Raw genomic sequence first — 12073 nt, forward strand, 5'->3', positions numbered from 1 at the left:
TTTATTTCACAACTGTTTATTTATTCAAAACTCAGAATATGAGTGTTTTGTAGATGTTTACATGATCAATGAATGCAAGTTCCAGAGCAGACGACAGCCAGTTCGCAAAGTAAAAAAAGCTGGGGAAGGACAAGGAGGCTTCCTTGGTTTAACTGGATGCTTATGTTGACCAAGCGGTCACAGATCTCTTTATAAAGACTTTCAAACTACAACTCATACACACTGGGAACCCTAACAGCAAATAAAAAGAGTTTGCAGGGGAAACATGACAAAAGCTGTCATGTGATTAAGGGTCTATATTAATTCAGTTTTGGGCTCCCTTGTATTTTAGTATAACACATCAGAACTGCTACAATCTATAACCATATTGTCAGTCTGCAGGTGGTTTTCCCACCTCTAAATTTTAAACTCAAAGGTTCCTGCATTTTGGCCTTAAAGATACGACGGTAAGTAACCAGGATCGTGCGACATCAGACAAAATCTCCACACAAAATACATTTACAAAATATCACTCATTCACAGTCAATGTGTAACATTCTCATGCTCAGATATGTTGCTGATCAATGATGAATAATCGTGGAGCACTGATCATACGCCTTAAGTCATTGCACCAAGTTTCCTTCAGCTTTTCTACATGCCATGAACCCACCAGAACAAAACTTAACTCAAAGCCTGACTCGCGCGCAAACTGTAACTGATATAACACACATGGCCTCAGCGTTCAATTCTTGTACAGTAGGTTTTGCACCAATTTATGCTACAGAAAGTTAATCTAAATGAAATATAAGTTAAATAAATAAGAAATTGCTATTAAAAAGTCACTTAGTTACAGTTTTAGTAGCTCTGGGAGTGACCTAATGGCACATTGGAGCAGCGTTGTTCAGTGCTCTAATAGAAGAATCACAGCGCACAAAAGGCAAATAAATAACTCCAGAACGAGCAGAGACATTGTTCTCACAGAAATCACAATGTCACTAATATTTACAGACTTTAAATCCACCATAACTGGTTTGCCATCACAACCTCCATGCCAGGCTTGGCTCAAATATCTGCGTTACTCATGCTGAAATAACTGGGAGACAAAGATTACTGTTATTGTACTTGTGTAAGTGGAGGCAGGGAGGAGCAGCGACCGATGATGAAGTGTAGTTGTGTAGAGACGGCCAGAGGGAGGATAGGGGGGGAGGTTACTAACAGATATACATATGAGAAAGAAAGGAAAAGACAGACGGAGAACCGGGGTAATGGTGGGTATTTATAGAGCGTGCAGAGTAGAAAACAAATGAGGGTGAAAAGAAAAGGAGAGGGAAGATGTAGAGTCAGGGAGGAGGGGCATGAAGAGTTCAGTATTCATCCTGGTCCAAGTGGGCTTGTTCATCGAGCTCTTCATCCTCAGGAGGCGCAAAACCCTCCTGCAAAACAAGAGGAGAAGGTTTCTGCTCATTTTCTGTTAACAGTAAAAAAATGTTTCCTGATTGAGGTCGAAACCCAAACAGATTGTCCTTCAACTAAAGAAAATAATCTTTGAGTTTTTCCTGAAAAAAATGAACGTTTTCCTTGGGTTTGCGCTCCATTTATAAAGAAAAAAACATACTAAATAAGTTTGTATTCAGAGTACTGTTCTCCCAAAGTGAAGCCAAAATGCTAAGAACTCCCCCTGCTGACTGACAGATGGAACACGGGTCAAAATTCAAGATCAAAATTGACATCAAATACATTTTTCACAACATGGTTTCTGTCATTATCATTAGAGTTATCATACTGATTTATGCTGCAGAGTTCAACTTTTTGAGAAGTTTACTTTTAATTAGTTATTTGTTGCTACGTAGCAAGGAGATAATGTCACGATTGAGTCATTGAACTTTCTACAACCCCGAGTATCTGCTTCAGCTGCTATGTTGCAGACTGTAGGCCAATTAATCTTTCCCAATTAATAGAAAAATGAAATGTGTGTTTTGAACCATGAAAAAGACAGGTATTACAGGAGGTGATGGAGGTGTGTTAGCCATCTTTTTACACAGTCAACACACATAACAAACTGCAGTTGACATTAAAACGAGCACAGCTGGGTACTTCTTCCATCATGAATTAAATGTGAAAAATCAACTTTAACTGGGATGTCAATCAATTCAGTTTTTCATTCATAATTAAATCTTAATTATGTTATGACACTCTCTTTGTGATATTATTCAAATTGACCTGTCATATTCTATGTTTTGTTGAATTATTTATTAGTGTTGTTGTTGAGTTGTTATTTCCTGGGGTACTTTTCCTCCCTCTCTCTCATATATAGCTTTACTTTATTCCTCTGTTTATTTTCCCACCTTTTTTTATCATAAACTCCGCCCTAATTATTTTCACCTGTGTCTGATTGGTCTCACCTGTGCCTGATTTAGCCCTGTGTATTAAGTCTTTGTCTTCTCCTGTGTCTCTGCCAGTTTGTCCCTGCACTCCTGCTCCCTCTGTGGATGTTTACATGTGACTCTATTTGTCTTACTTTACAACTTTTGCTGGACCCTTTTGGTTTTTCACTTTTGGATATGTTCTACACTGCCACCCTTTGACTCCCATCAGTAAGCTTTTTGTTTATTCATTTGCATTTTGTCCATTTTATGCACTTGATACACAACATTTTCACTCCAGTTAGCAAGCGCTTGGTAACAGTGGCAAGGACAACTTCATTTTATCAGGTAGAAACCACGAGCAGAACCAGACTAATTCACAGAGAGCCATCTGCCCTGATTGAATGCGGAATGAAAATCTTTGGCTAAACTAATTAGCTTACCCGCTGTAATACTTCTAAACCAGAAACACTGTTTTCAGGGTCTCTGCTTCAACTGATGCCAGCAGAAATTAAACAACAGAGTATTGGCTCACCAGCTTTAATGCTCCACAATGAGTGACATCAACCTGGCCACATTTCAGGCACAGCAATACAAACGAAACATGAGTATTTGCCTCTGCACCTCACCCTTGCTTGCTGCACACCATCAAATTCTATTAGTATGACACTGCATCTGATCAATGGTAATTGACTCTGGTTAAAGAACATGCAGATCTGAATGAGTGCTGATGATGAATAGATACCTCTGTTGCGTAGAGAATGTCGATTATCTTGCTGAGGACAGAGTTGTTTTCACTCTCATGTTCCTGGCAGATAAGCTCAATGTCCCGTAGTTTGCTGAAGTAGAAGTCTCTCTCCTTCTCTAGTCCGTCAACGGTCAACTTCAACTCCATCAACTGTGAAAGGAAAGAAACATGACATGAGGAAGCTAGTATCAATATTGTTGCTCCTTATTGTAGTGTAGCCTTTATCTCTGAGTACAGCTTCTCTCTCAGTATTTCTACCTGTTGATTTAGCTCCATGATCTCAGCGTCACTCCCCCCGTTTCTAGACAAAGATGGGTTCTTCCTCATAGCTGGAGTGTTGTGTTGGACCCGCTGTGGTGTTGGCATGTTTTTGGGAACTGTTGGAGACGTTCTCTGTGGTCCTGGAGATGATCAGAGATGACCCATGACATTATTATTTGAACTACAAGGGATGAAGTGCATATATTTTGGCTTTGTAGCATTTGTGGCAATGGGCATAGCACATTATAGAGAGCTGATATAAGATTATAGCATAATGTTGCGCCTTTGATACTCTGTGTTTGTAAGAGGTTTTCAAATTGTTTTACAGAAAAGTGGTATAAAGGACACAAAGAATAATTGTCAGATTTCAGAAAACCCAATTAAAAAAAGAAAAGCGCTTTAAAAATGATGAAATTTGAAATAACTGAGTTAAACTTTTAAAGAAAAGATAGATGTCCCTCCAAACCTCTATAAGTGCTACAGCAGAGGTGCTACAAAACATGCATTATCAGAGTTTTTAAATAAGTGCAGTCACTTTGCCTGCAATAATCACACTGCTTACAGTGACAAAGTCCTGAAGCAGGCTTACTACACACTACAAATCAAATTAGATTGCTTGCCATGATTCTCAAGCAAAAAGCTTTCACACAGACAAAGCAATGCTGGTCTGGCAGAGGTTGCTATTGTTAGTAAAATAAGACAAAGACCCGTTTACACCTGGTTTCACCATGTGTCCAGGGGGACCAGATCACAAGTAGACAGGTCTAAATACAGACATGAAGACATCTAAGAGCAAGGTCAAATCAAACAGACAACTCAAGGGGATGGATGCAAAAGGCAACAATCTCTTAGCAGTGTGATTAGAAGAGAGCAGCTCATCCGAGTACTTTCCCCTAAAGTTGTGGCCCCGCCCCTTTTTGGGAGTAAGCATGCTTAGTTTGGCAGAGTAGTGGCTTACACTTAGTATCGAGGGATGCACTTTACTTGAAAGCTACTTTTGATGGTTGCAATTGAAGAGTTAGAAATGTGTAGGTTTTTTTTCTGTTAATAGTGATGTCGGTTAGAATTGGTTAAGTATAGAATTTTAATATCCATGCTTGCGTCTTCACTTTTGCCTTTCTTACCATTAGGTTTGCATGGACCACACATTATGAACTTCACAAACATGTAAAACATGAATTGGTTTTCTTGTCAGTATCGACCATAAGAGTTAGGTAATTGTTGGTTACTGATATCAGCTAAAAACACATCCACACTGTGCATTCCTAGATTACATCATTGAGTATTTTCTGGCATAAGCATAGGGTGACCAGTTGTTTTAGATCAGCTTTAAAAAAAAACAAAGATTTTAATGGTTGTCACTGTTAACACAAGACTCAAGCCTATGGTGAACTGTGGTACCTCATGGGGATCCTAAAAAGTGAAACATATGGTAATACAAGGTGTAAACAGGGCCAAACTCTTATGTTTAGCAGTCCAGCTTTCAGAGAGAGATGGAGACCTGACAGTGTTGCATCAGCTGCTTGATGCAGGACACTGTTGAAAATATTTCAATAATTCTTCTGCCATCACTGATCGATCAATCAGAATTGGAAAAGCAAGTTATCAGTGGGTTTGCATGTAGTGCATTTCCAACCCCAATGATGCTGCATCCAAGAATTCACTGTGGTGATTCCTGCAATTCCACCAGTGACTCAGTCATACCTACACAGTGTCATGTTGCTTGTGAGTGCTGGGGCAGTGAGATGGATCTTATAGGACAGCGGTCATTCTGTGAATCGTGCTGCTCACACCACTTGCTAGCAGGGAGCGCGTTTGAGCCATCCAAAGCTCAGGAAGACCGTGCAGCAGAGGGGAAATGTTTGGTTTACCTGTGTTTCTCTTTGGTCTGTGGATAAAGTGATCACCTGGGTTGGGGGCAGGGGCCACGTCTTGCCCTTGTCTGGCTACTAAAGGGTCGTACTCCTTCCCGTCGTAGTTGGCGTCGAAGAATTTCTTGAACCACTGCACAAATTCAAAGTTGTCCTGGAACTTCCCTTTTACGAGCTTTTCTACAGGAATAATCTGGAGGATGGAAACAGGAATAGCTTCATGTGATATTAATCACTACTGTCATATGATTTAAGAAGGGAAAACACAGAATAATGGAATGCATAGTAATATGATTAAAAGCATTCTGACTTTGTCGACACTCATCCTTTTGAAAGCTGCCTGAAGAACTTTGAAGTTGTGTATAAATTCATGTTCCAGTTTGGCTTGAAATTTGACCTTCTTCAGGAGGATGCAACCTGGAAACAACATGTCCATGAACTGGCAGTATGCCGCTCCTGCAAAACACAAACACACAACAGCTTGTTTGACACGTTTGGATTTGTTTCTTGTTGAACTGCATTTGATTGAAGCTTTACCTGAACAGAGCTGTTCGATCTTGGTGTAGGTGAGATGCAAAGAATCATTGACCCATGCCAGCATGTCATGTCTGCTGAGGTTGTCAATGGAGACAGAGGTGGCGTACACATTTACTGCCATCACCCTTCCTAAAACAAACAACAAAAGGAAACAATGAGAGCATAGTTTACATTCTTCATTTAGGAAAAACACTCACTTTAAATCAGGCCCAGTATAACAACAACATCATGCACATTTAAAGGTGCAGTAAGGAGTTTTCATTGGTGCCACCTTTGGATGAAATCCCTGCCGTAATGTATCTTGCCAAAGCATTTATTTATTGAGGAAGCAAATGAATGGAGTACAGAGGGATGATATAATGTATTGATCTGTAATTACATAACATTATTAACTGTGACATAAAAACAAAACTTTGTGAACTTTTTTTTATCACCATTAGCTAGCTTACAAAAGGTAACCAGTGTGACGTTACCCATTACAGCCCTGGTGTCAGGATGTGTGCTCTGGTGTCCCTTAAATGCCTGAATCACTTAAATGGGCACACAGTTGAACTATTTTGTCCTCAAAGAGCAGTGAAACATTCACACACTGGTGTAAACATTAAACCCTGTTCATAGTTGTTTTGCTCTTTAACCTAGCAAAGCCCTGGTTGTAGAGTTTCTCCATTTAAAAAACTGGAACACACAGTCACTTAAATTCAGCATGAAGAAATAACTAATCTTGTGGCTGACAATCTCATTTGACTCTGTAAGGCTTAAGGAGACCTCAGAATAAGAGTGAGTGACGTCAAGCAGAAAGAAAATGGAAATAGAGATAGAAATCAGAATAGCAGTGCATTTTAAATGACATTCTTTTCAAGTATTTACAAGGGATGTTTCAAAGTGACTCATTTCTTGGCCGATTAAAGGTAAATTTAAATTCAGACTAACCAACCTGTTTAAAGGTCAGACAGCACTCAGAAAACAGTCATCATTGAGTGCAATTTACTGAACACACCACAGAGTCTGTGGTAAACAATGAAAGATCAGTTTGAAGAGTGTGTATAACAATAGCAGAGCTAGCACCACCAGCTTTCAGTCCTTGTTGCAGCTTAAAGTCCACATGTTTGTGCATGTTAGACATTGCTCCAGTCAAGTGGCCATATGTCAGTTTAACTAGACACAGCCTCCATACAACTTTATCCTCATTTTCTTTATCAAAATACTGCCAAACTGCAACACGCTACAAGATGCCATCTGCCATCTGTACAAACAGGCACAGTGGTATTAACCGGAGCTTTAGTCCAAGCTAGTGTGACCAACATTTCAGGCTTACAATAAAAATGATTATAATTTATAAATAGTAATTCTGGTGCCAACTAGCAGAGGTGACGATGTTTAATCGTTTATTCAACTAAATGCATATATCCCTTGTATTTACAAATGAATGAACCTGAGAAGCATTCACATTAGAATGGTTAAAGGAAGGAGAAAAGTTGAATTAAAATCAAAGCTAAAAGACGCAAGAGAATAACAAATCTCACTGTATACTCACTTAAACCTGACACTATGCCAAGTCCTCTATTGTTAAATAAATCTGGCCCTATAAGTTTTCCTGAATCTTGGTCCAAACTCTTTCCCATTGAACTTTGAGGGAAAACATCAGTCTTCCTATAATAATATTACATGTATTATTTCAGTCCATTCATCAGTAGAGGGAGGATCTGATTCTTGCCATTTCACTGGTAGAAGTATTTGTATAAGTTTTTCCATTCATGCTCCACCAATCAAATAAAATATCACCCATACATACAATAATAATGGCCATTCAAGTCTAATGTTTTTCTCTGTCTCTTAGCTCACTCTCAAAACGTTCAGCAGGACTTAGTTGAACTGTTGGGTCAAAGAACAATGTCTCTAAACTGATCAGGATACTTCCCACTGTTCACCTCTACTGTCTCAGATTTGCGACTGTGTATATATAGATACACACTGATTGCTCTTATCATGTAATCAACTGGAACCTTCTCTAACTTCTTTCAACATATCCCGAGCTGCCTGCCATGTCCTTCTCTGCCCCGTCCACTGATCCTCCACATAATCTTTATCCAACCTACCAGACATCCAGGACTTAAAAAGAATGCATAACTGATACAGACACTCCACGTCTGCAGCTAACTGGTACTTTGATCGCTCGGTAATCTGAAGATACGTTTCTGAAGTACTCCAGAAATAAAGGAAATGTCTGTAAGGACTTTCAAAACATATCTGGAGATGTCTGTCATGGTTTGGGTTGCAGTGGTGTAAGGTTTTACAATATAGTATGTCAGGAAAATTGACTGTTATCATATTGTGTACATTTGATAATCCAAGACAGTAGGTTCCAATGTAATAGTGGTATAAGAGATATTGAGTCTGATCATGAACTAAAAATAATAATTAAAATAACCATAAAATCATGATACCAGAAAATCATGATGTATTCTAGGATAGTTGAAGCACCTTTAAAATCCTATACCTGTCACTACCTTCGTCACATCCATGGCTCCAAATCCAGAAATCCTCATATTACTATCACATCAGACAGATTAACAGCTAATCCTCAAACAGAAGAGGTGGAGTAAGAGCATTCCTGCAACCTTTGCTTTCTGTCTCTTAGTAGAACAAAATGATGCTGACTAATTTTGTGGCATTGTGCCGATTTATGACCAACTGTTGGAGTTGTAGGGACTCATATATTGTGTTATACAACAATCTGAGACTCTAACATTACCTACTCTGAACTGTCAGGATTATCTGTCAAATGTGTGAAACTACAATGTTCATAATGACACCCCTTCTTCATCCTTTTCCCTTATCCTAAGAATTAGAAGTGTTGTTTTTCTTGTTGTTTATTCTTTTTTCTTGTCTTCTCATATTTCATTTCATTTTCATTCATTTGTTTATTGAGTTGGGACAATGCACATTAATCAACATTAATGCATTGAGCATCAATGTAAATGCACCGGACTTAGCACAGATGCTAAATTTTATCCGTAGTCCCACGGCAGGTACACAACCCAGACACAGTAAGACTTTAAAACCTGACAGCTACAAATCATACATTAGACAATTACAAAACACAGGCAGACAATATCAAGACTAACAAAACACAGGCAGACAATATCAAGACTAACAAAACACAGGCAGACAATATCAAGACTAACAAAACACAGGCAGACAATATCAAGACTAACAAAACACAGGCAGACAATATCAAGACTAACAAAACACAGGCAGACAATATCAAGACTAACAAAACACAGGCAGACAATATCAAGACCAACAAAACACAGGCAGACAATATCAAGACTAACAAAACACAGACAGACAATATCAAGACTAACAAAACACAGGCAGACAATATCAAGACTAACAAAACACAGGCAGACAATATCAAGACTAACAAAACACAGGCAGACAATATCAAGACTAACAAAACACTATATTACACTATATTAGAAACATCAAGCTAAAGCAGACCCGTTATTGCAGATTGAGACTGGTTACCCCTGTTCTTTTTAGAAATACACTGAGAGGCATCTTTAGTTTCAGTTTTAATCTACAGATGTGTTGTGAGCGTAATCCCCCTCTCTAGATTACACAGAAATACCCTGATGTTTGTGAGCAGCTTTACACATCTGGCAGCTGCAGCCTTGACTGTGCTCACTTTGCTTGCCTGGCTAATACCTTCCAGCGGTGTCATGCCACCAGATAAGGCCTGAGACACCTTGACATCCCCTGCAGTAAAAAATGCACATTGATACAATAAGCTGAGAAATGATGGTGATAAGGTCAGACATGGCTGTGTGCATGCTGCTGACAGTGAGAGAAGAAATGACACTACATGTCCTTAAATGTCCCAGTATTAATGAGTGGTTAGAGACGGTGTAACTAAGCAGTGATTTCTGGTGATTGATAAGAGTGAGAATGCACCTTCAGCAGCAGCGTGCATTACACCAGCAGCCTCCCATGGGGCTTTTGCTAGCTTACAATTACATGATTACAACTTAGAAACCCAGAAATTAAACCCTTTATAAAGCAAGCATGCGCATACAGCTCCATAAATGGACCTCTCAGTGGGTGTGATTTCTGATAAATATGGATTATTGCATCGATAAGAGAAGCCAATCTTTTCCCTAAAAAAAAATCTGCAAGGCCTGTGTTAAAGCTCCCACAACGACTGCAGCAAATTCAGAGCAAAAAGCACCCGAGATCTGGCGTGGATAAAGGGGCGGGGGGCTGACATTTCAAGCCCGAGTGGAGAACAATAAATGTAGCCGTTTTGCTTTTGGTTAAAAAGCCGCAACGCTGGTGCTGCTCTCCTCCAGCGGCCCCCTCTCTCTCTGCAGGCCTCCCAGAATACCTCTGTCAGTGCACGGGGAATTAAAGCCCCGCTGCGTGGGAATAAAAAAACACACGCACAAAAGGAGGAACAAACGAGACACAGCGGTTCATATCATAATCATACTCACTGTATTCAGGAGTGTCTGTGTTGTTGTGATCACGCTGGCTGTATTCCCTCTGTCAATGCTCGCTGCTTGCTGCTGCTGCTGCTGTTGTCGTCGTTGCCAGACCCTGCGCGCGGTGCAGTGCTTGGTAACGGGCCGCCCTGTCTGGGGCTGCAACAATCCAGCTTCTACGGCGCATGCGCCCGACTCCATGCTGTTAAAGGTTCATTATAAATAGGACTTTGGCCTGTTCCAGCTAAGAGACACATGATGTGTCTGGTTGGGATTTTAGGCCTGTTGCTTGCTGAGGTTTTAGTGAGGTCAGGCTGCACAAAAAATGCTTTATCTGAGAGTTTTATCAGCTGCTGGATAACAAATGTCAGCAGTGGTGGAGGAAGCATTAAGATCACTGCTCGTACCACAGTTGGGCCTCCAACAGACAACTATTTTGATAATTGATTAATCTACCAGGTATTACCTTGATTAATCTGTTAATTATTTAATCCAAATGTCATTATAGCCTCAACTTAAAGCTGCGGTTGGTAGTCACAGGGTAAACATCTGTTCAGAGAGAGGGACTTCAAATGTCAACACTATCCCTCCCAACCAGATTTCCTCTGCGTGTGCACTCATAATAGTGCCGGACTCATAACCAATCGGAGGACGTAGTAGGGGCTGCCCCTTAACCAATCAGGACAGAGGATTGGAGATTAGCTCTGATTGGTCCGTCATAACGGGAACGAGGGGAATAATAACATTGCTTGATACAAAGGCATTGGAAAACGCAGAGATTTCGCAATAGTCTCAAATTACTGCACTTACAGATGAGTACAGATGGGTATTATGACCTTTTCTCCAAACCCAGCAGAAAAAAAGTGATGTTTTTTTACACCATTCCTACCAACAGCAGCTTTAAATATTAAATAAGCTAAAGCAAGAAACTGCTCTGCATTTCTGCTTGAAAAAAACAAACTGAAATGATTAATCAGTTATCAAAGTAGTTGACTGACTACTTTGTTATTTGTATTGCAACAATGATGTAAATGAAGCTCAACAGGGCACCTCCCTCCTAAGATTAAAAAATTACTGTTTTGAGATGTTGGTAGGAGAAAATAGAACTATAATCCCAACAGTTTGGATGCCATGTAAACTGTTGATAACAGATGTTAATGGTTTGAATATCAATTAAATCGAGCATTTAATTGAAAATAGTGCAAGACAACAAAATCAAATCTTGTAGCTGAATAGTTTTAATTGTTTTATAAAACACATGCTCAGAAGTATGATGCTAAACATGTTTAAAAAAGTAGGGACAGAATACTGAACAAAATGCTTAAAGGTAGTGTAATACTATAAACAGATAAATAAACAAACACACAAACTGGAGGGAGTAGTAACATGACTGGGCATGAGATGGGCATTCCAGAAAGGCTGAGTCTCACAGCAGAAAAGACTGGAGGAGCTGATCATTCTGTGAGAGACTGTGTGAACAAAAAGTTCAACAGCTTCAGAATAATGTTCCTAAGCCTAAAACTGCAAACAAGTTAAATCCATATTAAAACGGGCATTTATTTCTCAAAATAAAAAAAAATCTGTATCAACATTTGATATGTTGTCTTTGCAATATTTTCTGTCAAATAAATGGTGTAAATGTTTTGGAAACCATTAAAATCTCTTTTATTACCAGTTTACACCTCGTCTTGTTTTGGAAATAGGGTTATGTATAAATAATAAATAAGGTCTAATAAAGTATATACGATGTTTTTACCCATTTTACCAACAGTCAGATATCTAAAAAAAAAACCTCCTACATTTGAAAATGAACACAGGAATAAAGTTGCGCAT

The 12073-nt window shown here is 39.3% G+C and overlaps 1 protein-coding gene and 1 long non-coding RNA gene across 2 annotated transcripts in view; one reads left to right on the plus strand and one right to left on the minus strand.

Moving 5' to 3' along the window:
* On the minus strand, nt 1–10524 carry mapre3a (microtubule-associated protein, RP/EB family, member 3a). Its single transcript, XM_034674456.1, has 7 exons — nt 10253–10524; nt 5760–5888; nt 5533–5678; nt 5259–5415; nt 3349–3491; nt 3088–3240; nt 1–1412 (listed from the first exon to the last, which is right to left on the minus strand). Exons 2-7 carry the CDS (start codon nt 5878–5880, stop codon nt 1344–1346), a joined length of 789 nt encoding a protein of 262 aa, XP_034530347.1. The 5' UTR covers nt 5881–5888; nt 10253–10524; the 3' UTR covers nt 1–1343.
* Nucleotides 2436–12073, plus strand: part of LOC117805867 — a 15667-nt gene continuing 6029 nt past the window's right edge. The window contains exon 1 of the long non-coding RNA XR_004629551.1: nt 2436–2573. This is a non-coding gene — a long non-coding RNA (uncharacterized LOC117805867). The remainder of the gene's footprint in view (nt 2574–12073) is intronic.

The sequence above is a fragment of the Notolabrus celidotus genome, chromosome 22, assembly GCF_009762535.1.
Source record: "Notolabrus celidotus isolate fNotCel1 chromosome 22, fNotCel1.pri, whole genome shotgun sequence".
Lineage (NCBI taxonomy): Eukaryota > Metazoa > Chordata > Actinopteri > Labriformes > Labridae > Notolabrus > Notolabrus celidotus.

Bases quoted from the DNA above. Each gene is read 5' to 3' on its own strand.
- mapre3a (XM_034674456.1), bottom strand. From the start codon at position 5,880: ATGGCAGTAAATGTGTACGCCACCTCTGTCTCCATTGACAACCTCAGC. The intron at 3,492-5,258 runs GTGATCACTTTA...GATCATCTCCAG, and splicing joins GGCCCCTGCCCCCAACCCAG to GACCACAGAGAACGTCTCCA. The intron at 1,413-3,087 runs GTATCTATTCAT...CTTGTTTTGCAG, and splicing joins ACATTCTCTACGCAACAGAG to GAGGGTTTTGCGCCTCCTGA.